General features: G+C 57.6%; 4 protein-coding genes across 6 annotated transcripts; 3 read left to right on the top strand and 1 right to left on the bottom strand.

The window, feature by feature from the left end:
* Nucleotides 1-241: 241 nt before the first annotated feature.
* On the top strand, nucleotides 242-8,710 carry NDUFS2 (NADH:ubiquinone oxidoreductase core subunit S2). Its single transcript, XM_070397359.1, has 14 exons — nucleotides 242-351; nucleotides 951-1,057; nucleotides 4,090-4,280; nucleotides 5,552-5,672; nucleotides 5,783-5,895; nucleotides 6,159-6,233; nucleotides 6,369-6,446; nucleotides 6,571-6,656; nucleotides 6,855-6,974; nucleotides 7,528-7,657; nucleotides 7,866-7,961; nucleotides 8,101-8,184; nucleotides 8,305-8,362; nucleotides 8,513-8,710. The coding sequence occupies exons 1-14, from the start codon at nucleotides 257-259 to the stop codon at nucleotides 8,548-8,550; spliced, it is 1,392 nt and encodes a 463-aa protein (XP_070253460.1). The 5' UTR covers nucleotides 242-256; the 3' UTR covers nucleotides 8,551-8,710.
* Nucleotides 8,711-9,250: 540 nt separating this feature from the next.
* FCER1G (Fc epsilon receptor Ig) lies at nucleotides 9,251-12,048 on the top strand. 3 transcript variants are annotated; one of them, XM_070395957.1, is made up of 5 exons: nucleotides 9,252-9,380; nucleotides 10,954-11,045; nucleotides 11,172-11,198; nucleotides 11,483-11,503; nucleotides 11,656-12,048. In XM_070395957.1, exons 1-5 carry the CDS (start codon nucleotides 9,332-9,334, stop codon nucleotides 11,716-11,718), a joined length of 252 nt encoding a protein of 83 aa, XP_070252058.1. In that variant the 5' UTR covers nucleotides 9,252-9,331; the 3' UTR covers nucleotides 11,719-12,048. The 3 variants fall into 3 exon arrangements, with proteins under 3 accessions (XP_070252059.1, XP_070252058.1, XP_070252057.1); XM_070395956.1 differs by having other exon boundaries at nucleotides 9,257-9,380; nucleotides 11,166-11,198; XM_070395958.1 differs by lacking the exon at nucleotides 11,172-11,198 and having other exon boundaries at nucleotides 9,251-9,380.
* A 1,779-nt stretch (nucleotides 12,049-13,827) lies between these two features.
* APOA2 (apolipoprotein A2) lies at nucleotides 13,828-16,407 on the bottom strand. The gene is given in 5 exon segments (XM_070396905.1): nucleotides 13,828-13,998; nucleotides 14,330-14,407; nucleotides 14,409-14,460; nucleotides 14,934-15,007; nucleotides 16,141-16,407. Coding segments are annotated over 5 exon segments (429 nt in total). The 5' UTR covers nucleotides 16,230-16,407; the 3' UTR covers nucleotides 13,828-13,862.
* A 341-nt stretch (nucleotides 16,408-16,748) lies between these two features.
* Nucleotides 16,749-19,943, top strand: TOMM40L (translocase of outer mitochondrial membrane 40 like). The gene is made up of 10 exons (XM_070396174.1): nucleotides 16,749-16,865; nucleotides 17,053-17,299; nucleotides 17,558-17,625; nucleotides 17,895-17,987; nucleotides 18,250-18,351; nucleotides 18,487-18,592; nucleotides 18,772-18,894; nucleotides 18,999-19,075; nucleotides 19,263-19,365; nucleotides 19,466-19,943. The coding sequence occupies exons 2-10, from the start codon at nucleotides 17,185-17,187 to the stop codon at nucleotides 19,603-19,605; spliced, it is 927 nt and encodes a 308-aa protein (XP_070252275.1). The 5' UTR covers nucleotides 16,749-16,865; nucleotides 17,053-17,184; the 3' UTR covers nucleotides 19,606-19,943.
* The last annotated feature ends 1,881 nt before the right edge of the window (nucleotides 19,944-21,824 follow it).

The raw sequence follows: 21,824 nt of genomic DNA, 5'->3' as shown, positions 1-21,824 counted from the left end.
AGAGCGCGAGGCCCCAGGGCTCCCGCCCGAAAGGCCGACGGGAGCGGAGGGAACAGCCAACTCGGTCCCCATTTAAGCCTCCGCGAGGCCGAGGCGCAGACCCGGAAGTCAAGTTCGGGTGGGCGACCCGCCAGCTTCCAAGATGGCGGCCGCGTTGTGCGGAGGGCGCGCGGCGCTCCCGAGGTGCGCAGGCGGGACTTCCGGGCGCGCGCGGCGGGACTTCCGCTCGGCCTCCACCGCCGTAGGCAGCGGCGACATGGCGGCGCTAAGGGCTGTACGCGGCCTCGGGGGCGCGGCGGCCCAGCTGCTGCGGCCCGGCGCTGGGGGCCGCCTGCAGGTGCAGCCCGGCAGGTGAGACCCGACAGCCCCCGCCACGCTGTCCCCATGGCCGGGAGTCCCCCCCGCTGGGCCCGGGGAAGGGTGACCTGGCCTGTGACCCCCGGCCCGCGGTCTCGGACCCGGGGGCCGCGGCGCCCGCCCGGCCGAGGAAAGGGGTCTCGCGCTCGTTCGGGCCGCGGTGAAAGGAGGTGGAGGGAGACCTGCCCCGCAGCGTTGAGATCGTGTCCCTCCCCTTATCTCTGCGGCCTCTCCTGAACCCCGTCACGGGTGGGCGCCGCCGGTGACACGCGGGGAAAGGAAAGGAGGAGCACACGCGGCGCCCCGGGCTGCGGGGCATCGCTCCGCTCACGCCCGAGCCGAGCCAGGAGGCAGCAGGCGCCCTGTCTCCCCGCTGACCTTGAGCGGCCGGCCGGGCAGAGCGGGGCGCTGGGTGAAGCGGTTCTGGAATAAGCTGTCGGGACAGGACGTCTGGGGCCCAGCTGGTTCTGCAGAGCTGCGGAGCCCGTGCCCGGCGCTCGGCATGGAAGGACTCAGGCCTCCTCCCCGGCCTGCCCCCGAGGCGGGTGGGAACAGGAACCAGCACTGCTCAGCCTATGCCTTGAACCCCCTAGAGGTGCCCGGCAGTGGCAGCCAGATGTGGAGTGGGCCGAGCAGTTTGGGGGAGCGGTCATGTACCCCACCAAGGAGACAGCCCACTGGAAGCCTCCACCCTGGAATGGTGAGTGCCAGGGCCCTGCCCACCTGACTTGTGCTGCTGACCTCGGTCTTCGCAGGCTGTAGCCGTCGCCCTTCGGCTTCTTTCTCATGCAACTCACCAAACACAGTCACAGTGACCATCGTAGGTGTTTGTCACCTAGAGACGGAGCAGAAGAACATTCCAGGAGAAGGCAATAGTAGGTCCCTACCAAGGATTTTTTTAAAGATGACATTAAATTTCTATATATACATATATATATTAATTGATTTCAGAGAGGAAGGGAGAGTGAGAGAGAGGAATATCGATGATGAGAGACAATCATGGATCGGCTGCTTCCTGCACACCCCACACTGGGGATGGAGCCCGCAACCTGGGCAAGTGCCCTGACCGGGAATTGAACTGGGACCTCCTGGTTCATGGGTCCAACCACGGAGCCGTGCGGCTGGACTCCACCAAATTTATATCTTTAGCTTCAACTTTTCCCAGAGGTTCAGTAGACAATATGTTCCCATCTGCCTGGCTGGGCAAGGTGGCTTTCCCAGTCACACAAAGGAAACCTTCCTGAACACAAACATTTTTTTTCTCCCTGAAAACCAGTCTTTCCACTTTGACTTTTTGACTTGGTACAGTGGCACTGCTTTCTCCTAATCTCAGAATTGACACTGTTTAGTCACCTTGGCTCAGTTTTCTCTTGCCTTCCGTCTGTGCCCAGTAAGTCACCAAGCCCTGCAGCTCTTTCCTCATGTACATTAGGGCACCTCTCCCCTTTGTGTCCAGATGTATTTTATGTCAGACCTTGGTTGTTTCAGGAGTCTCTTCACTGGGCTCCTGCCCTGACCTGCTATCCTAATCCGGTGTCATGGCCTTCATTGTCCCCAAAGATCCATTTACCATGTCAATCATTCTCATGCTCTAAAATCTTTAAAGGCACTTCCAGTTACTTTTCCTTTTCTTTTTTTAAATATATTTTATTGATTTCAGAGAGGAAGAGAAAGAGAGAGAGAGAGAAACATCAATGATGAGAGAGAATCATTGGTCAGCTGCCTTGTGCACGCCCCCTACTGGGGCTCAAGCCCACAACTCGCACATATGCCCTTGACCAGAATCGATCCTGGGACCCTTCAGTCCACAGGCTGATGCTCTATCTACTGAGCCAAACCAGCTAGGGCTCCAGTTACTTTTCAGAAATCTCACAGTAAAAATAGCTGGGTGCTTACATATCCTATGTGTTTTGTATGCATTATCTCGAGTAGTACAGACAACAGTCCTCTGAGAGTGATACTAGTATTATCCCAACTTCGAGGACATTATAGTGCAGGGAGATTAAAACTTGACCAAGGACACACAGCTGGAATTGTGCTCAGATCTGTCTGACTCCACAAAGCCCACAGTGAAGAATTTTGCTTTAAAAGTTGGGCTCTGGTATTAAATCTCAATTCTCTATTTACCAGTGAATAAAATACCTCCTTCACAGCACTACTGTTAGGAGTCAGTGAGGCAATAAAAACAGAAGCCACTTAGTGCAGTGATTGGCACATGGCAAATCGCCTATAGTGCTGTTATTAATAGTAGCACTGCCCTACCCCGTTTGGCTCAGTGTATAGACCGTCGGCCTGTGATCTGAAAGGTCCCAGGTTCGATTCCGGTCAAGGGCACATGCCTGGGTTGTGGGCTCGATCCCCAATGGGGGGATTGCAGGAGGCAGCCGATCAGTGATTCTCTCTCATCATTGATGTTTCCATCTTTCTTTCCCTCTTCCTCTCTGAAATCAATCAAAATATATTTAAATAAAATAGTAGCCAATACTGATCTGCCTCGGGGCAGGTAAGAGTCCCAGAAACACTGTTTACGTCAAGATTGACCCATGTGGATTCCACACCTGGGCAGTCTCTTCTCTCTGCCTCCGAGTCATTTGAACTTAAGAGCCAGCTCAGGTCTTCACAGTGCTTTTCCCTCCCTTCAAATACTTCATGGCTGAGCCACTGAATTGGTAACTCGTCACTTTGGCCTGTGTTACTAGTTTCTCACAGGTACTTATTTCCTAAATTAAATTGTAACATTCTTTTTTTTAAAATATATATATATATTTTTTTTTATTGATTTCAGAGAGGAAGGCAGAGGGAGAGAGAGATAGAAACGTCAATGATGAGAGAGAACCATTGATCAGCTGCCTCCTGCATGCCCCCGACTGGGGATCCAGCTCACAACCCAGGCATCAAACCCAGGACTCTTCAGTCCACAGGCCGACACTCTATCCACTGAGCCAAACCATCTAGGGCTCACTTGTAACATTCTTGAGGGTCCGTCCAGTCATTTAATAGTAAGAATTAAATGTCCAGTCCTGGCTGGTGTGGCTCAGTTGGTTGGGTGTCGTCCTGTGCACCGAAAGTTGCCAGGTTGATTTCTGGTCAGGGCACATGCCTGGGTTGTGGGCTCGATCCCCGATAGGGGGCATGTAGGAGGCAGCCGACCCATGATTCTCTCTCATCATTGATGTTTCTATCTCTCTCCCATTTCCTGGTGGGTCATCAGATGCATTTGGAGAGCAGTGCATCCCAGTGGTTAAGAGTGTGGACTTTGAAATAAAAAACAAACAAAAAAAAGAAAGAAAAAGGAGTGTGGATCTTGGAGCTGAACAGGCTGAGTCCAGTCCAGGCTCTGCCAGTGTGTGAAGTCATTTATCCTTTCTGGCCTCAGTTTTGCCAGTAAAATGGGGATAACAAAAGTACCTAGTACTCATATGGTTGTTGTGAGAATTAATTAAAATAAGTAAAATGGTTAGAGCAGTGCAGGGCACATAATAAGGGCTATATAGGTGTTAGCTATTATTATTATTATTATTATTACTACTACTACTACTACTACAAGGGTATTCTGGGTGATGTGCGAAGAGTGTTTGTCGTCCCTCTCCTCAGAAAGCTTTTCCTACCCAGTGGTCCTCCTGGAGATTAGGAAACTAACAGTGTGGAGAGCAGGGAAAGGCTAACCTTGCTGCCTCTTGGGGGCTCTCAAGGGAGTTGCCGTTTGGCTCTGAACTCTTTCCCACTTCTCAGATGTGGACCCTCCGAAGGACACAATGGTATCAAACCTGACCCTGAACTTTGGGCCCCAGCACCCAGCAGCCCATGGTGTGTTACGCCTGGTGATGGAGCTGAGTGGGGAGATGGTGCGGAAGTGTGACCCTCACATCGGCCTGCTGCACCGAGGCACCGAGAAGCTCATTGAATACAAGACCTACCTGCAGGTGTGGGCACACAGAGGCCGGTGCACGGGACCTGGGCATTGCCAGCTGGCTGTCTCCAAAGCTCCAGGGGTGGAGGGTTGTGAGGGAGTCGCCTGTGGAGGTTGTGAGGACAGTGTTGGTTGGGAGGAGGGAGGGTTGTGGCAGGGGATGCAGGACTTGAATCATCTGGACTCAGTTTACCCAGTAGGAATGCTTTGTAGCCAGAGCCGCACTCCCAGCTTTTCTTGGGCTGTCTTTTGGCTGCCCTGTGTCCTTCCTGTAGTGCCTCAGTTTCCCTGCTCTTATATTGCACTCAAATGTCAAAGCCAGGGTCCCTAGTGGGCAGGGACAGAGGAGAGAGACATCAGCTCCCCAGGATTAACAGCTGAATATTGTATCTTCCAGCTGTTTGCTTGCTTTCGAAATACTCAGTGAGTCAGAGTGACCAGGAGGGAGTCTGTGACAGAGTTTGACATTTTTAAGAGAACTATGTGACCCAAGTGGTGAGGGTCAGAGTTAAAGGAACTGGATCTGGGGTAGGAACCTGAAGTTTTTTCAGTCACGAAGAAAGGTCTTGAGAGAGGGTGATGGGTTCGGATGAAGAACCAGCCAGCCAGATTGCGCTTTCCCTGGAGATTGCAGGCAGTGGTGGCTTATGGTCCCAGAGTCCATGGAGTTCACCCTGCAGCACTGCCCAGTCACAGTGACATCAGTGCAAGAACTGGCTGTCCCCACTAGGGGCATCTCAGCTCCGCCTCCTTCCTGGAAGCTCACAGCTGGGCTTAGAGTCTGGTGTTCTGGGAAAGGAGTCCTTCTTACCAGAAACAAATCCCACCTTCCTTATGTCTGAACCCCGGGGATGGGGACCCCTAAGACTGATGACCTGGAGGACGGTTGGCAGTGGGGTGCTGGACCCCGGTCATCCTGAGTCACAGGGCAGATTGTTAAATTTGGGGGAATTTTGTGAACCAGTAGTTAAAATAGCCATTGTTAAAATTAAATGATATTGGTTTGCAATTTAATATGTTATTTTAAAAACCAAGGCAAGAAGTACTCAGAACTCACCAGGCTTTGCTGGGCTGTGCTCTGGGATGCCAGCTCTCGTGTCTGTGCTGCCCAGACCTGTGTTCAGTTATGTGACATGGGAGCTGGAAATTGTTCCTGGTCAGAGTGTTTTCACTGAGGATCCTGGCAAACATGACTCAGGGTCCCTGCCCAGCACACTGTTGGGCATGAGGTATCCTTGAGGGCTCCTGGCCCTGAGAGGGGACCTGGTTCCTCCCTCTTCCCAGGCCCTTCCGTACTTTGACCGGCTGGACTACGTGTCCATGATGTGCAATGAGCAGGCTTACTCGCTGGCTGTGGAGAAATTGCTGAACATCCAGCCTCCTCCGCGGGCACAGTGGATCCGAGGTACGCCCAGCCTCTCCCGGGCCCCGGCTTAGTGTGCAGATCCCGGGCTCTCCCGAGGCCTGCTGTCAGCCTGGGTCCTTGGCCCCTTTCTTGTCCTCCCCTCTCTGCAGTGCTGTTTGGGGAAATCACACGGCTGTTGAACCACATCATGGCTGTGACCACACATGCCTTGGACATTGGGGCCATGACCCCTTTCTTCTGGATGTTTGAAGAAAGGGAGAAGGTATGAGAAGGCGGGAAGAATAGGAATGGCGAAGGAGATGAGGAAGTGGAGAAGGTATGAAGGAGAAATGAGACTGAAACGAGAGAGAGGACGCAGGGGGAACACTTAGGGGAGGAGGTTTATTTAACCTGGGTTATATTCTTTTTTTAGGGGCCAGTTATAGTCTTTAGGGACTCTGTTGTGAGGGGCAGGGGAGTGTACCACCATGTGGTCAGACTTAGGGTCCAGGATTTTGTCCCCAATTCCCTGTGTGTCCCATCCAGATGTTTGAGTTCTACGAGCGAGTGTCTGGGGCTCGGATGCATGCTGCTTACATCCGCCCAGGAGGGGTGCACCAGGTGAGCAGTCTCCCAGTGTCCCTGCTTGTGTCCTTCGAGACCACTGGAGGGCAGCGCTGGCTGACTGAAAAGCCGCCGTGTGGCCCTGGCCAGAGGCTCTGCTGTGCTCACTGTCACTCTCCCTTTGGCTCCTAGGACTTACCCCTTGGGCTTATGGATGACATTTACCAGTTTTCTAAAAACTTCTCTCTTCGGATTGATGAGGTGGAGGAGGTGAGATAGGAGTCATGGGGAAAATCCCTCTTTTCTCCCCAAGCCCGATTTGTGGGGTTTTGGTCCCCTGTGCTGAAAGACACGGAGGTGTTGGACGTTTGAAAGGTGTTTTCTTGGCTAACAGATGCTGACCAACAATAGGATCTGGCGGAATCGGACAGTTGACATTGGGGTTGTAACTGCCGAAGACGCGCTGAACTACGGCTTTAGGTGGAGGACTAGGCTTCTCCCCTGGGGGTGGGGCTTCTGGACTGAGAGTATGGCTTCCTGGGCCTTCCTGGCCACAATCTGAGTTTGTCTCCCGCCCAGAGCCGGGGGTGGGGGGGTGGGGGGAGGGAGACTTAAGGGGCGGAGGGTGCCTTTCTTGGTGTGTGGAGAGCAGCCATTGTTGCTGTCTCGTCTCTGCAGCGGGGTGATGCTTCGGGGCTCAGGCATCCAGTGGGACCTGCGGAAGACCCAGCCCTATGACGTCTATGACCAGGTGGACTTTGATGTTCCAATCGGCTCCCGAGGGGACTGCTATGACAGGTGAGGACCAGGTCCTCCTCTAGCGCACAGTCCAGCTGCTTTCTTCCCTGTGTGTGTGAGTGCTTTTCAGAGCACTTTCCTGTGACGCCTTGTTTTGCCCTGGCGGTGTCCCTTCTGTCTTAGAACTAGTGTGGGCTGCATCTGATCGCTGAGGAAGCGAGGCATGAAGCGCAGAGAAGAGCCCAGGATTATCCCGTTAGAGTTGAGACTAGACTCCTGACCCAGGTTCTTTCCACCAGATCCTCAGCTTCGCATCTCGTTCCTGTGTACTGACCCTGAGTGAGGCTTCCTGTTGCTTTTGAGTCTGTCTGACTCTCACCCATTCTGTACTTCAGGGCGTGTGTAAGATGGTGATTAAAGAGGGAAATGCTACTGGACAGGGTCTGAGAAAATTAGGAGGGGACTTGGGGACAGGCCCAGTACCAGAACCGGAAGACTGCAGGCTTGCTGTGGTGGCCAGGCCACGCCCAGGTCCTCGGCTAGGAGAGGAGTGAGGGAATCCCAGCGCTTTTCAGGTCGGAGCCTCTGCTCAGGGCTCTCTCGTCTCCTTCAGGTACCTGTGCCGGGTGGAGGAGATGCGCCAGTCCCTTCGAATCATCTCTCAGTGTCTGAACAAGATGCCTCCTGGGGAGATCAAGGTTGATGATGCCAAAGTGTCTCCGCCCAAGCGAGCCGAGATGAAGGTAGCTGCAGGGCGAGGAGGGGAGGTCCCGCAGGGCAAGCGAGAGGATCCTGGGATTCAGTCCGTTTGCAGAGAGCTCACTGTATGAGAGCCTCCAGCTCCTGTGGCCCCCTGTCCTCTGTCTTCTCTGAGGGGAGAGGCTGCTTCCTGTGCCGGCGTGGCGAGTGAGGCTGTGGGTCTGGGGTATTGATGCTCCTCTCTCCCTCCAGACGTCTATGGAGTCCCTGATCCATCACTTTAAGTTGTACACTGAGGGCTACCAGGTTCCTCCGGGGGCCACATACACAGCCATTGAGGCTCCTAAGGTGAGAGGAGGGGAGGGAAACCTTGGCGAGGAGTGGGCGGTTGGAGACATGTTGGTGAGGGTGTGGGTGACGAGAGGGTCAGCTGGCGAGGAGCAGCTCCTTTCTGCTGGTGGCAGCCGTCTCCTTCCTCCTCGGGCAGGGAGAGTTTGGGGTGTACCTGGTGTCTGATGGCAGCAGCCGCCCTTATCGATGCAAGATCAAGGCTCCTGGTTTTGCCCACCTGGTAAGAACCAGTCCCGATGATTCTGATTCCACTATGGTTGCCCTTGGTTGAGATTTCTGTGAACTTCCCTCTCGTCTACCCTGGTAGCCTTGCTAACGCTGTTGCTCCCTCCATTTGCAGGCTGGTTTGGACAAGATGTCTAAGGGACACATGCTGGCAGACGTCGTTGCCATCATAGGTACGAGGCTGTTGTGTGGACAGAGGCACTGGGCCCCTATGTGGGGACAGAATCTGGACACTTCCTGTTCCGCAGATACTCGGGGTGTGGACTCCGATCCTCAGTCTCTGGGTCCTGGGTGACAGCACTTTCTCTTCCCCGGCCTCCTAGGCACCCAGGATATTGTGTTTGGCGAAGTCGACCGGTGAGCAGGACAGCAGCACTTCATCTCCCTGCCTCTCGACTTCCGTGCGGAGCCTGTCGTCATTGGAAGTGGGCTGTGTGTGTGCACGACACTCAGCTGTTAGGCTTTCTGTGCGTGTTCTAGAAAAGAGGAATAAATTAGCCGCCTCTGGCCCCTACGCCAAAGCCTCTTATGTCTTTCATTTTCATGGGAAACTTGAGTGTTTGTTAACCTTGTACTTCTCTGTTAGATTCCGTTCTTAGCAGTTTTTCCTGTTCCTCTCCACCCCTTCTCTGACTCTTGTCCTTTCCACTTCTCCATTCCCCGTTTCCTCTTTTCCCTCAGCGCCCCCCCCCCCCCCCGCTCCCCCGCCCCCACCCCCACCCCCGCCCAGACCTTGGTGCCCACACAGACCAGTACCCCTCGAATCAGGGCTGGGGACATTCCTGGTGGAGAGGAAAGGGCTCGCATGGGTCCTAGGGAGCCAGGTGGCGGTTCTCCCAGGTGTGTCTCTGAGCAGGGCTGTGTGGGAAGGGGGTGACTTGGTCTTGCCCAGCATGGGAGTCCCCTCCTGTGGAGGCAGAGCCCCAGTCACTGGACGCCTGAGGCGGAAGGGCCCAGACCGCTCTGCTCCCTTAGTTGGCCCTTCCGGGAGCCGCCTGGTTTCTAGCGCAGGAAGGGGAAGGGGCCAGAGCTGGGGGAGGCGTGGCAGGAAGGGGGGAACTCTGTGGTCAGGGAGCTGCTCACCAGCACAGCTGCGCCGGCCCTCAGCTGCGCTCCGCGTGCCGCCCCTCTGCCCGCCCAAGATGATTCCCACGGCGTTCCTGCTCGCACTCCTTTTGGTTGGACAAGCAGGTGAGGGCTTGCTGAGGGACAGTGAGCTAGACTCCCAGGTGGGAGTCTAGGGCATATGGGCAGGCGAGGCAGGGCCCCCGGGGGGGGGGAGGCAGTAGTGGGCAGCTGGGCACAGGGACTCAGGCTGGGCCTGTGTGGTTCCATCCGGTCACAAAAGTCAGTTTCCTCCTTCCTTGTCCCCATCTTAGGATGGACAGGCACCCCGGGGCTGCAGCTGGCAGGGAGGGAGGGTGTGACACACAAAATGGGCTGGTTTCCTGTGGGGCCTTTGGTCTTGTCCAGGAGGAGCTGGCCTCTAGCTGCCTAAGTGGTATCTGTCAAGTGCCTGTGGGAGCAGAGGCCTGGCCTCGTGTGTGGGAGGGAAGCCAGGCTAGCCAAGCAGATGTGATTGCTGCTTCCGTGTGTCATGGCTGACATGCACCTCCCGGCAGCCGCAGTGGAGGGTGGGCAGTGTGAGCATCTAGAGACCTGAGCCTCCTCGGGGAACCGGGCAGGAATGGGAAAGGCTCCGCGGTCAGTTTATGTATGAACTCTTGCCTCTCCCTCTCAGGGTTGTCTTGTGTGAATGTTTACAAGATGGATGGTTGTGGCTGCAGTTTGGGGGGAACAGGGTTAGTGAAACTGAAGGGAATTTGGGGAAATTGAAAGATGGAAGGAAGGTTGCACCAACCCAGCTATGAAGGTGGAAGGGTCTGAGAGCAGCCGGGCGATGGGAGCACCGCTGAGGCCTGGGCGGGCACCGGCTGAGGGCGGAAAGCTCGGCTTTGCTGACAGTGTCCTGACTGTGCCCTGAGGGAGCTGCTTCGCTTCCTTGGACCTTGGTTTCGTCAGCGGTGAGATGGCGACGGCGTTTCCCAAACAGGGCAGCCTTGAGATTTGTGCAACAGGGAGTGTGAAAGATATCTTCGCAGAATAAAAGTCACAGCCCGGGAGCCCATGTGACAGTGGCCAGGGTGATGGGGCAGATAGGAGCTCAGACCCTATTTTACTTCTTTAATTGCACAAACTTCCTCTCAGTGGCCAGGGTGTGAGGAACAGGGTAGAGTCCCACAGAGACAGCCCGTCCCCGAGACGGAATCTCAGCAGGGCCTTCCCTGGGAGACTGTGCCAGGCGGGGCATCCCTGAGCCGGGGAAGCAGCTGCTGGCTTTTACATGCCCAAGTGTCTGGTGGGCAGAGCAGCGTGCGCCGAGGCCAGATGACCAACAGCAGTAATGGCCTTCCCGCCCTTCCCCAGCTCACACCCTTCCTGTCCAGCTCTCAGCCACAGGTCACAGGACTGAGCAGAGACACTGCTGTGGTTTCTTCACTGACATTTGTCACTGCCTTCTCCGCGCCCTGCCCTCCAGGCTGAGGTTTTGGTTTTTGCCCAGTGAACTCAGATGAGTCCCTTGAGGGCTATGAAGTGCTCAGCCAAGCCTGAGGAGCCCCAGTGCTCGCAGGAAAGTCTGGGGCTGAGGAGAGGAATCCAGAGAAAGAGCGAGCTTCCCTGCAGAGCACCCTCAGGCCCGGCCTCCCTCCCAGGGCCCTCCCTTCCCTGACGCCCTCCCCATGGGCACCCTCTCTCCCCTCAGAGGCCCTGGGAGAGCCTCAGATCTGCTACATCCTGGATGCAATCCTGTTTCTGTACGGGATCATCCTAACCCTGCTCTACTGTCGACTCAAGGTGAGGCTGGGCAGGTGGGTGGGGCAGTGGTGGGAGCATGGCTTTGAGGAGAAACCCACCAAGTTTGGAGGGAAGGGGGATGGGCCACTAACATTGCTCTTACTAATGACCTTCCTCCAGATACAGGTGCGAAAGGCAGCTGTAGCCTATCAGGTATGGAACCCCCTCCCCATACCTGGTTATCAACAATTTTGCAAACTCAGCCCTTCTGGGCTATAGCCTTGGAGTCTGCAGCCCCTGGGAGGTGAATCTCAGGTGTTGACCTGCATAAGCTTCAGAGACCCACTTCCCACCTCACCCTACCCACCCTGCCACCCAGCCAAGTCACGGGTGACAAGTCCCACCCCTGGCTGATATGTCCCTGGGTGCGGAAGAAGATGCTGGGGGGCCCTGGAGGATGTGTGGGTCTCTGACAAGTTGCTCCTTTGCCTCCACAGAAGTCAGATGGCATTTACACGGTGAGTGAGTTGGCCCCGCCCACCCCCAATCCCAGGACGTCAGCAGAGGAGGGTGGATTTTGAGTGACTTTTGGAAGGGCAGGGTCTGTGGGGGTTAGTGGGAGCCGTGGAGGGACTCAAGCTCCTGACTGTCCTCTGACCTTCACCTCCAGGGCCTGAGCCCCCGGAACCAGGAGACTTATGAGACCCTGAAGCATCAGAAACCAACAGAGTAACTAGAACAGATGCCCTTGGTCACGTCCTCCTTCTGCTCCAGTTCCTGCCCAGTCCCATGGTTGACACCACATATGCCTCCCGCCATTAATGCCCACAGACCTCCCCTGTAAAGATGCTATGCCCCCATGAATGGACCCATTGGTTCCTCCTCCCTGCCCAAGGCCTGTGCTCAGATCCTGCTCATTAATGTGCGTATTCTAGTCTCCCCTGACCTCCCCCTCCTTCCCTACACCCAGCTCCCCCAACTGTCCCCCTCCTCCCTCCTCCCAGTTCCCACCAGGCAATGGGACGGGAGCAGCACCAATAAAGCTGCCTCAGACTGGGCTCCACTCCTTGCTTCCTTCCTTGGACACGTAGCCTCTGCAAGGCTCTGGCTGGGACTGCAGAGCCAGTGGGAGCAAGGCAGAGGCCCACGCCTGACTCCCAGAGCTCAGTGTCCAACGCCAGGCTGTTTTGCTCAACTGAAGGGCAAATGCTGCTGTGAGGGGACAAAGGAGACCCCTGGCCCCAGGCCTCTAGTTTGAGCAGGAGCAGGGTCTTCCGTGTTGGGATTCTGGGCACATTCAGAGATATTCGAACCTAAGAAGTGACTTCTGGGCTGTGGGAAAGCCTGGCTGCCCAGCCTCAGAGAGTGACCAATCCAATCACAGTGGGGTCAGAGTCTGTGGGACAGCTCAGGGTCCACAGCGCAGCCTGGCCAAAAGCCCAGCGTCAGGAGGGGTGATGTGAGGAAGGCTCTGCCGCTCCTCAGGGAAGGTTGCAAGGGACAGTGGGTTCTCAGCAGGTCCTGGGGCAAGAGGGGCACCTGAAGGCAATTTCAGATGGGACATGGGAAATGCGCCGGGGAGGGGAAGCACCTGTCTGACCTGAGAGGTCAGGTGGGCATACGTTTCCGACAATGCCTCCGTTTCCCTCGCCTTGTTTCCCTCGCCTTGCACACCCACCCAGCCCGCTTTCTGTTCTGCTGGGATTTAATCCAGGCATCATGGCTCCCAGTATCTCTAGTCCCACATGTCCACCCAACGGGAGCTTGCCAGGCCTTGAACTGGCTGTGGTGTCTGTTGGTTCCAGGCTCTCCAGTGGCCGCTGGGCCAGGGCTGTAACAGCACCCAGATAAGAGAGGAGGGTGTGGAAAGGTTGGGATCCAGGTGAGAGCAGTGTGGGGAGAGTGAGCCGCACCTTTTACTGTAGGCTGGGGGGGGGAGGGCGGCAGGGGGGAAGCAGGCAGTGTTCCCCGGCTCGGAAGGGGAGGGAGGGCCTTGGGGGACATCTCTGGGTTCGCTTTTTGGAAGCTTTCCCCTCTTCATAGGACAGTGATGGCGAACCTTTTGAGCTCGGCGTGTCAGCAGTTTGAAAAACCCTAACTTAACTCTGGTGCCGTGTCACATATAGAATTTTTTTGATCTTTGCAACCATAGTAAAACAAAGACTTATATTTTTGATATTTATTTTATATATTTAAATGCCATTTAACAAAGAAAAATCAACCAAAAAAATGAGTTTGCGTGTCACCTCTGACACACGTGTCATAGGTTCGCCATCACTGTCATAGGATGATGGTGAGGAGCTTCTGAGGGAGGCCTCGTTTCCTGTGCCTGCCCGAGGCCAGGAATCCAGCATGAGTCTCTGAGTCTCATGCCTTTCTCAGGCCCTCGTCCATGCAAAGGTTCTTTTTTTTTTTTTTTTTAATATATTTTTATTGATTTCAGAGAGGAAGTGAGAGGGAGAGATAGAAACATTAATGATGAGAGAGAATCATGGGATCAGCTGCCTCCTGCACACCCCACACTGGGGATCGAGCCCGAAACCCAGGCATGTGCCTTTGACCAGGAATTGAACCTGGGACCTTTCAGTCCGAAGGCCGACGCTCTATCCACTGAGCCAAACAAGCCAGGGCCATGGAATGGCTCTTCATCTCCTCAGAGCCGTTCCGGGCCTGGAGGAGACTCCGCGGTGCCCACTCTGCCATTTCCCACATTTGTCTCTTGGACCCTTTCTCCACCCTTCACACCCAAGCCGCCTCCTCCTCCTGGACTTCTGTCTTCCTCTCCCATCCTCAAAAAACTCACCATGGACTCCTTTACTATTTATTGTAGAAGCAAGGGGTGGGGACAGAGGGCGCTGGAGGCCAGCCAGACGTGTCCTAGGGGCCAGCTTGGGGTGGCTGGGCGTCCGACGGTGATTGAGATACCACGAAGTAATTGAGGAAGCTCATCAGCTCATTCCCAGCCTTCTTGACCAGGGGTGTCAACTGCTCACGTGTGTTCTCCAAGTAAGCCCTGGATATATGAGGGTTAGAGGTCAGTGTAAGGAACCAAGGCACTGGCAGAGGCCTTGGTGGTGGTGGGAGGTGGGACCCAAGCCCCCCAGCTCAGTGCTGGTCCTGCTGGCACGGCACAGCTCCAGGAGGAGAGGCAGCCCTCCCTCCGCTGGGAGGGAGCACAGCCGGAGACAGAAACCCACAACCCAGCTGCTGGGCCCATCTGTCCACAGGCCCGTGGACCTGCAGGGATGAGGCAGTTGTTTTCTCCAGTTCAGAGCTCCATTTCCCCAATCTCCACCCCGAGCTCAGTCTTCTGTGGGCCCTGAACTCCCCTTGCTGAGACTTACTTGGCCTGGGCCCGGACCTCTGGGCCCTTGACCTTCTCAACCAGGTCCTTGCCATAGTCGGTCACGGTTTGCAGGTACTAAGAACAGGCTTTGCAGGCTCGTCTCCTCCGCCTGCCTCCGGACCAAGGGTACTGGGCACACAAAAACACCCCCCTTTTTAGCTGGTCCCCAATACTGAGTCCTGGCCAGCGGTTCTCAACCTGTGGGTCGCGACCCCTTTGGCGGTGGAATGACCCTTTCACAGGAGTTGCCTAAGACCATCCTGCATATCAGATATCTACATTACGATTCATAACAGTAGCAACATTACAGTTATGAAGTAGCAACAAAAATAATTTTATGGTTGGGTCACACCATGAGGAACTATATTTAAAGGGCCAGAAGGTTGAGAACCACTGGTCCTGGCCTCTGGCGACACCACTGCCAGTGCCCAGCCCAAACAGGCCTCCCACTCCAGGTCTTTGGATGGGCTTTCTGGGCTTTAGAGGGGGAATGGTCTTCATTTTGAGCCTTGGGGTTGCCAGATCTGGGCACAGAACTGACAGATGGGCAGCCAGGACCCCTACCGCCTTCTTCTTGGGACCCCCCTCCACTCCACACCCACCTTCGAGGCCAGAGATGGTGAGGAGCAGCACCGCCACTACAAGCAGCTTCATGGTGGTGATATGGGGAGGTGGCCTGGGAACAGATGGAGGTGGGGCGACACTGAAGCTGGGTGGGCTTCAGCCCCTTCCCAGGGACCCTTCCAAGGTGTCCACTCCAACCGGGTCCCTCCGCTCCCCACAACTGCTGCTTCCTACCTGGTCAGTGCCTCTGTCCTTGCGCCTATGCCTGGCCTGGCTGGGGAGGCAGGGCCCATGTATCTGCCTGCTTCCCCACCCCCCTGTCAGATGACAAGGACTGTGGAGGGACATTGGGGTGGACCATGTTGGAGTAAACACGTTGGAGAGATGGGGAGGAGGGGACAAGTGCATGGGGGACGCCTGGTGCAGGCCTTCATGGAGGCAGGGTGTCCTGTAGGCCCACTAGAGGTTCGCTCTGTTGGGGTCTGGGGCAGCAGTCCCTAGTTCCGCGCTGCAGGAAGTCAGAGTGCTATGTTTCTCTGGAAGCTCTGACACATCAACCCTCAGCCCTCAGTAACTCTGTCCCATTAGGAGTGGATTTCGTCTCCCCAACTCTACGCCCCCCCCCCCCCACTGCAACTTGCAAGAGATTTTAGGGAACAGAAGAAAGGAGAAAGGAGTTGAAATTAGGGGTAGGGATGAGGGTCAGGGGGCAGGTGATTTGCTTGTCCCTTCCTCAGTTAATGGGTGATGAGACAAGGTTGAAAACATGTTGACCAATGATCACACCCTACCTCCAAAATCAGAAAGCAGCCTCTGGTAGGAAAAGAGGTTCAGGTTAAAGAGTAAAAGTTGAAGGTCCCTGGTCATTGGATCACCTTATTAGGGTGAGGTGGTAGCCAGCAAAAGTGAGTCAGCAGGGGCCACAGCACCCCTCTGCCCAGATAGCAGGGAGGGAGGAAATTCCCAAGGCATTTGGGTGAAGTCAGCTGAATAGGTATCAGCAGCATTTGCATCTTTCACCTTTTTGCCATCAAAGTGTAGGCAGGACATTCCCGGGAGTTGGGGGTGGAGTTGCGAGGCCCAGCGAGGGCTCCCATTTCCCTGTGGAGCCCCCAGTGCTGGAAGGCACCCCACTGACTCCCGCCTGGCCTGGAGTGGAGCGCACTTGGGGGCGGGGCCCATATTCCGGGATTTTGTTTTCTAGCTTTGCCTGGGGAATTAGGGAAGGAAGGATTGATTAATTACAGGGGCAGGTGTTTCAGGAGCCGGATCTGCTGGAATGGAGGCTGCAGCCCCTGCTCCTCCACACCCCAGGCGCTCACACGCGGTCCCATTCCGAGAGGGAGGCAGGAGCGCGTCCTAGGGCAGCTGTGCGGCGAGCAGCTCGCATTTGCAGAGCGTCGCGGAGGCCTGGGAGGAGGAGCCCAGGCGATCCTGGGGGGGTGGGGGGCGCCGAGGGCGACTGAACCGGGTGGAAAATAAGTCTTCCCCGTAGTTCCCTCCGCCCTCTTCTCCAAGGCCGGTCCCCACGCTGTCTGGCGGAGGGAGCTTCGACGGCCCAGGCTCCACGATGCTCCCTCCAGCGTCCCGCGCGCTCCCACGCCCCGACCTGGAGGCCGCGGACCGAGCCAATCAGCTCCGAGTCGGTCTCGGGAGCTGCCCGCAAGCCCCGCCTCCGCAGCTCCAAGACTGGAGCTCTCTGGACGCGGCGCCTGCCACTCCTCTGCTTCCTCCTCTTCCATTGGCCCCAGGGAGATCAAGGCCGCTTATTTTTAATAGATTGGGCGGGGCCCAGTCCAGGGAGGGTCGGAGCTTTAAAAGCTTCTTTTTGCCCGGTTCCAAGATGGTGCTCATGACCACGCGGAGACAGCAGCGTGAAGCCGCAGTCCTGCCATCACTCAAGATGGCTGCCCCCATCAAGATGACCGGGGTGTGCCGGGGGGAAGGGGGCAGCACGGAGGTCTGAGGCGGTAAGGCGACCGCCACGTGGCGAACCTCGCCCCGGGGCCTCGGGAGGGAGAGTAGGAAGCGGGGGAGGCGTGGGGGGCTGGGGTTAGAGATGGGTGACGGGTGGGCTGTGGGGCCAAAGGTGCGACGGGACTGTGCCCGCGATGCAGCGCCCGCCCGGTGCCCTCGCCCCCGCTCTTCTCGTTCCAGGCCTAGCGTCGGACCATGTGGAAGTTTCGGGGGCTGGGGAGCTGGAGGATGGGGGGTGGGGCCCGCGGGGGGTAGAGGGAGGAAGAGCATCCTTCCCAGCTCACCCCGGCCCTCCCCGTCCTGTGGCCTGAAATGGGGAACACGTTGGGCCTGGCTCCGCTGGCGGCTTTGCCCCGCCGGAGCCCCCGTCGAGAGGAACCCCTGCCCAACCCCGGGAGCTTCGATGAGCTGCACCGCCTGTGCAAAGGTGAGGCTGGGACTCGCGTGTCTCGCGCGGAAGGGGCCGGGGGGCGGGCGCGCAGAGATGGGAGCAGGAAAGGGCGATCGCGCCGGGCTTCCGGCCTCAGGGAGGCCCAGGTGCCGCAATGGATGGAGCATTTTGTTGCAGAACCGGAAAGGAGGTCAGTTCCTCCAAAGCGCTGGCTGTGGCGCGCACGGGGACGGCTTCTTGGGGTCGGGGCTCCCCTCTGTGCTCACTCCTCCCCTCCCTCCCTCCCACCTTCAGATGTCTTCCCAGGACAGATGGAGGGCGTGAAGCTCGTGGTCAACAAGGTTCTGAGCAGCCATTTCCAGGTGCTCCCACTTCTCTGGCCCCTCCTCACTGCGCCTCCTGCCCGGCCCCACCCTCTCCTTCCTCTGCTCCTGCCCGGTCAGGCTGCGGGATAGAGGAGGGAGGAGCCGGCTCTGACGCCCTTGCTGGTGGGACTTGTTGCTTTTAGTCAGGTGGCCCTCAGTGTGTGTTGGATAGTTGGGATTCTTGAAGGCCTGGATGGGCGGGATGGAGGGTGAGATGGGGACTGATGCAGCAGGAATGCGCCCCTCCACTGGCTTCTCTCCCGCAGGTGGCTCACACTGTGCACCTGAGCGCGCTGGGCCTGCCTGGCTATCACCTCCACGCGGCCTATGCAGGGGACTGGCAACTTAGCCCCACTGAGGTGAGGGCTCCACACACCTGGCCATCTCTCTAAAAGCCCGCCTAGAGCAGGAGGAAAGGTGTCTGTTACCGGGAGGGCGCCTGCTTGTTTCCCTGGGTTTCTTCTGAATGGGAGCGAGGAGGGACACTGTGATGGAGTGGGAGTTTTCCTTTGTGGCCCCACTAGGGGGCGCTGGGTGCTGTTAAAGAAAGCCCATCGTCTGTGGCTTGAGGCTGAGTGGAACCCTAGCCCAGCTGAGTCTGACTATCCAGCTCTTCAACAGGTTTTCCCCACTGTGGTAGGTGACTGGGACAGCAGCGGCAGCCTCAACGCCCAGGTCCTGCTCCTCTTGGCAGAGCGGCTCCGAGCCAAGGCTGTCTTCCAGGTGACTCATGGCTCCTGCCTCCATCCCAGGGCTTCTTTCCCCATGAATGTCCTGCTCCAGGGCCCCAGGGGAGGAGCAGAGGCAACAGTGATGGCAGAGAGGGAGGGAGATCTTACTCCTTGCCCTCCATCCCAGACGCAGCAGTCCAAGTTCCTGACCTGGCAGTTTGACGGCGAGTACCGGGGAGATGACTACACAGCGACTCTGACCCTCGGAAATCCTGACTTGATTGGGGAATCGGGTGAGAAGTGGGACAGGGTTCTTTTTATTGGCTGCCCACCTGCTGCTGTTGGCAATCCTCTGCATCATCTGTCCAGTTCAGGGATCAGAGAAGAACCTCTGGGCAGGCCCGGGGGGTCCTTGCGGGGGAGGCAGGCTGGGTGCTGTCTCTAGGCCTCACTCTGTGTCTCCCACTCCCAGTGATCCTGGTCGCTCACTTCCTGCAGAGCCTTACACACCGGCTGGTGTTGGGGGGAGAGTTAGTGTATCACCGGCGGCCAGGCGAGGAGGGGGCCATCTTGACACTGGCGGGGAAGTACTCCGGTATGATGAGAGGGTGAGAGGGAGGGGAATTCTGGACTTGGCTGGGTCCCTGGCCTGTGTCCAAGCAGTAATGCTCCTGTCCCCCCCGCCTCTGCTTTTCACAGCTGTGCACTGGGTAGCTACGTTGAATGTGGGATCAGGTGGGGCCCATGCCAGTTATTACCACAGGGCAAACGAGCAGGTGAGACAACTGGTCCCACCCCCACCCGCATGTCATTCGTGAACTTTTGCCCACCCTGGGCGGCCACAGGCCCTGCTGACCGGCTGTCTTCCCGCCTGCACTTCCCATACACTTCCCGCGTGCCTCCTCCTGCTGGCCCGTCAGGACCCCGCAGTCTCTACAGAGACAGACCCTCTCCCATCCTCAGGTTCAGGTTGGTGTGGAGTTTGAGGCAAACACCAGGCTACAAGACACAACCTTCTCCTTTGGTTACCACCTGACTCTGCCACAGGCCAACATGGTGTTTAGAGGTGAGGATGATTGAGACCACACGCGGAGGTGTTGTGGGATGGGGGGCAGGTAGGGGGCGGGGAGCCGGGTACCTAACCTGGCCCGCATCTCCTGCTGCAGGCGTGGTGGACAGTAACTGGTGTGTGGGCGCTGTGCTGGAGAAGAAGATGCCCCCGCTGCCCGTCACCCTCGCCCTGGGGGCCTTCCTCAACCACTGGCGCAACAGGTTCCACTGTGGCTTCAGCGTCACTGTGGGCTGAGGCGCCCGAGCCCCCACGGCAGCTGCAGCCTCTGAGTTAGGTGCCCGGGGCCAGAGACTGGGCCTTCTCTGGAGCCCACCTGGCTGGGTGACCTCGTGGTCCCAGGAGCAGAGTGGGGGATGGGGCCGTGCCCTCGCTGATGAGACGGTGGTCTGAGGACCATCTCTGCTCCCCCCCCCCCCCCCCCCCAACACACACCCCCCTGCGCACGCTGTCTGTCCTGCTGTGGCTCTGGCCTAAGGGAGAAGGGGCAGGGGCCTATCTGGCTGAGTGGTCCTCCTCATTCTCCCCCTTCTGCATTTCCCTGTGGATTAAAGCTCCTCACCTCTTCCTCTTCAGAGCAGGAATGTCTGCATGGGATAGCGCCATCCTGTTTGCCACCCCAGAGCCTCAGGCTGGGAGGGAACTTTGACCTCAGAAAGTGGGGCCACCCGTTCCCAGAGGAGCTCCTCCTCCCGTTTCCTGTCTTCCAGAGAACGACTGTCCACGTCACACCACACCGTGGCTGCACGAGGGGCAGCGAGTGCTGCAGGCTCTCGGGAACCGTGGCTCCCTTTCCTCTGGCCCCACCTCTGGGCCCAGCGCCGGCCCTCTCCAGGCCAGTGTGTCGGGCCAGGCGGTGCTGGCAGCTGCAGACCCTGGACCAGAGGCGCAGCGCAGCCCGCAGGTGCTGGGTTTGTCTGTGCAGGTTGTTAATGCTCCAGATCAGCCTGGAGCCCAGAAGCTTCGCATACAGAAGCCTTTGGAGGAGGAGGGAGTGGGGCCCTGGGGAAAGGAGGGAGATGTGGCAGCTGAGCGTCTGAGGCCCCAAGCCGAGCCCGAGCTGCCCGCCTGCATGAGGCTCACCGGGCCCCGGGGTAACAGACCTCGCCAAGGTCCCAGGGTCCCCGGCGCCTCTGCCTGGCAGTTTCCTCCTGCTGTTTCTCTTGAACCCCAAGCTCTGAGGGCCCTGAGTGAAGAAAGCCCCAGAATTGGCTAGAACTTCAACTGTGAGGAATCTGAGGGTCTGGCCTTCTCAGCAGCTTCTAGAAGGCGGGACTGTTCTGTGGTCGGGAGCATCCCAGGTCGGCTGGTGGAGTGAGCAGAACAGAAGGGGAGGCACCTCAGAGCTGGGGACAGATTGTGGAGCCAGGGCTTTGCCAGGAAGCTGTGTGCGAGCAAAACTTGGAATGAAAATGGAAGGATGGGCCAGTGAGGAGGAGGGGAGAGGCCTGGGAAAGAGGGGGCGCCGCTCCCGTGAGGCTGCTGTTGTCTGGAGAGGGGTGCGGTGTGGATGTCCTTGGGCTCAGGAATGCTGATGCAGTGCCTGTGAGCAACCGCTTTGCGTCTCTACTGAACCAAAAAGCTGGGGAGAGTGAACTGAGACAGCGGTGGGAGCAGTGTGGGCACCGCACTACGTGAGAGGAAGGGAGTGCAGGCCCCACGGGCTTCGGTGCCCCCAGGAGAGACTGAGAAGCATCTGCGCTGAGCTAAGTTCCCTTCCTCCCTCCTTCCCTGGTGTAGCCGCTATGCCTGTCCCTGTGCCGACGGGGCCCTGGCCGCTGGCCGGAGATGTAGCTCTACGGAGCCCATCATCTCCTGCAGCTGGTCAGTCTCCCTCTGGAGACCCTGGGCCGGTCTGTAAGAGGGAGCAGGAAGGATGGGGGTGGGGGCTGTACAGTGCCCAGGAGCCCCAGGCTGGAGGAGATGCATTCTGCAGATTGGAGGACCAACAGGCCTGGGAAGGACGGATTGGAGGAGCTGGGAGTTTGACAGAGGTGTTGGGAGGAAGCTTCTGGGTTTTGGGGGAGCTCACCAGGTGAGAAGTGGGCCAGGCAGCCGTGAGCACACTCAGGCTCCTGGAGCTGCAGCTGCCACAGTGTCCTATGGAAGTGAAAGAGCAGCTCCAAAAACTCTTTCTGGAACCCAGACCAGCCTTCAGAGCCTTTGGTCCTCTGGCCTCGGCCATGCCATGAGGACAAGGACACGTGCCCTGTGCTGTCCTACCAGCACCTCACCGGGAGCTCCGTCTTCTCGGGCAGCAGAGGCCACAGAGGAATCTGTGTTTGGAGATGACAGATCTCGAAGCTGCCCCTTGAGGAGGGAGTCCTGGCCCTCCACGGGCTGGGCCTGTGGGGCGCAGGACACAGGGCACTTCAAACTCGAGTCTGAACTGCGGAGAAGAGCTCCCGCTCCGACAGGCACAAACCAGGGGTGGTGATTCCAGACATGGGGCTCGC

The sequence above is a fragment of the Myotis yumanensis genome, unplaced genomic scaffold, assembly GCF_028538775.1.
Source record: "Myotis yumanensis isolate MYYU_CA2020_CCGP unplaced genomic scaffold, mMyoYum1.0.hap1 SCAF_17, whole genome shotgun sequence".
Taxonomy (NCBI): Eukaryota; Metazoa; Chordata; class Mammalia; order Chiroptera; family Vespertilionidae; genus Myotis; species Myotis yumanensis.
The sequence above is the reverse complement of the archived record's forward strand: the minus strand, read 5'-3'. Positions and strand labels throughout refer to the sequence as shown.